Source organism: Brassica oleracea, unplaced genomic scaffold, assembly GCF_000695525.1.
Source record: "Brassica oleracea var. oleracea cultivar TO1000 unplaced genomic scaffold, BOL UnpScaffold02904, whole genome shotgun sequence".
NCBI lineage: Eukaryota > Viridiplantae > Streptophyta > Magnoliopsida > Brassicales > Brassicaceae > Brassica > Brassica oleracea.
The window spans coordinates 1-1,412 of NW_013619430.1; the positions used below are offsets into that span (position 1 = coordinate 1).

Consider the following 1,412-nt stretch of genomic DNA (forward strand, 5'->3'; position numbering starts at 1 on the left):
CCGTTGAGTACGTGTCCGCTCATGAGAGCCGTCCATGAAACAACGTTTCTCTCAGGCATTTTGTCGAACACCTTGTGAGCGGTGACGGGTTCTCTGCATTTGCTATACATATCTATAAGATAATTGCTCGTGAACAGATCTAAGCACGATCCCAACTTGAGAAGAAAGCAGTGAACTTGACGGCCTTGATCAGAAAGTCCATTCTTTGTGCAGACACGCAAGATTGTGACAAGGCTTTGTCGCTGGTTCAGAAGCATCAGTAAAGTCTTGTTTGAATGAAAAAAATAAGAAATCTAATTTACCGCCTGAATGAACGAGTTTAACTGAAACAACTGCGTGCTGTCTTCTGCTACTATAAATGACATGTAGTCTTTTACGATAAGACTCGGTGGACTAAACGATGTCGTCTCATTGTAATCCATTTATCACAGTTTGGGCTTAACTCTGAAGGTCCGCAGCCCAATCCAGTCTCGGGTTTGATTAAAAATAGCGTGACGTTCCAAACCGTGGAAAATACTAAAGATGACATGCAGTCTAATGACACAAATACCAAACGACGCGTCTTCCATCTAATTCTCTGCTCCATCTTCTTCTTCTTCTTCTTCTTTCAACTGAGCGAGCATTCTCGTGGTGTATAATAAAAGCATGAATGATCAAGACGGAGACTGGAATTATCATCTCAGGATCCTAAGCAACAGCGCGCGTGATTCCACGGATCCTGCTTCCGATCCATCTGTGCTACAATCAGTAAGCATCGAACAATTATGTGTCTCTCTCGATGTACAAAGGAATCATCCATCTTTCGTGATTTGTGACGAATGTCAATGGATCATTAGGTGAAGAAGCTACATGGGTTCTGTAAATTGGAGAATTCAGACGATCTGGTGGCTAGAATTTACCCTCAGATCAATAAGGTCTTCCAACGCTCTGTTGCTTCGCTGACTCAGTCCGAGACAGGGACCTCCAAAGGTCTTCTCTTGCTAGTATGTTACCCACCAAGATGATGAATGCTTTTGTTTGATTATGGTTTTGGTATATCGTATGGTGCGTTAAAGGATGATCCTTTTTGTGTGTGTGTGTGTGTATGTTAGGCCATTCTTCAGTTTTTTCTTGATTTTGGAGATATGGTTCTGCACGATGCTGACCCGAGTTTGAGGACTTTCTTCCGCTCCTGTCTTAGCCGGTATCTTTCTTTCCTTATGGTTGTATTGAAATGAACCTTCATGTAGATGATTTTGTGGGTATTTATCAATTAACATGTACATTGGCTCTTTCTTGTGTAGTGAGTTCTCGGATGCTGCTGTTGCTGAGGCAACTTGTGAGTTTCTTATCGAGAATAAGAGAAAGCTCTTGGCGTCTTTCCCTAACTTACTCTCTCAGGTATATAATAAACACTGCTTAATGTAATGTTA

General features: G+C 41.8%; 1 protein-coding gene across 1 annotated transcript; it reads left to right on the forward strand.

The window, feature by feature from the left end:
* Positions 1 to 582: 582 nt before the first annotated feature.
* Positions 583 to 1,380, forward strand: LOC106321761 (the record flags this gene model as incomplete). The annotated part of the gene is made up of 4 exons (XM_013760001.1): positions 583 to 747; positions 837 to 983; positions 1,092 to 1,183; positions 1,284 to 1,380. Coding segments are annotated over exons 1-4 (438 nt in total), but the record flags the coding sequence as incomplete, so codon positions are not given.
* Between the last annotated feature and the right edge of the window lie 32 nt (positions 1,381 to 1,412).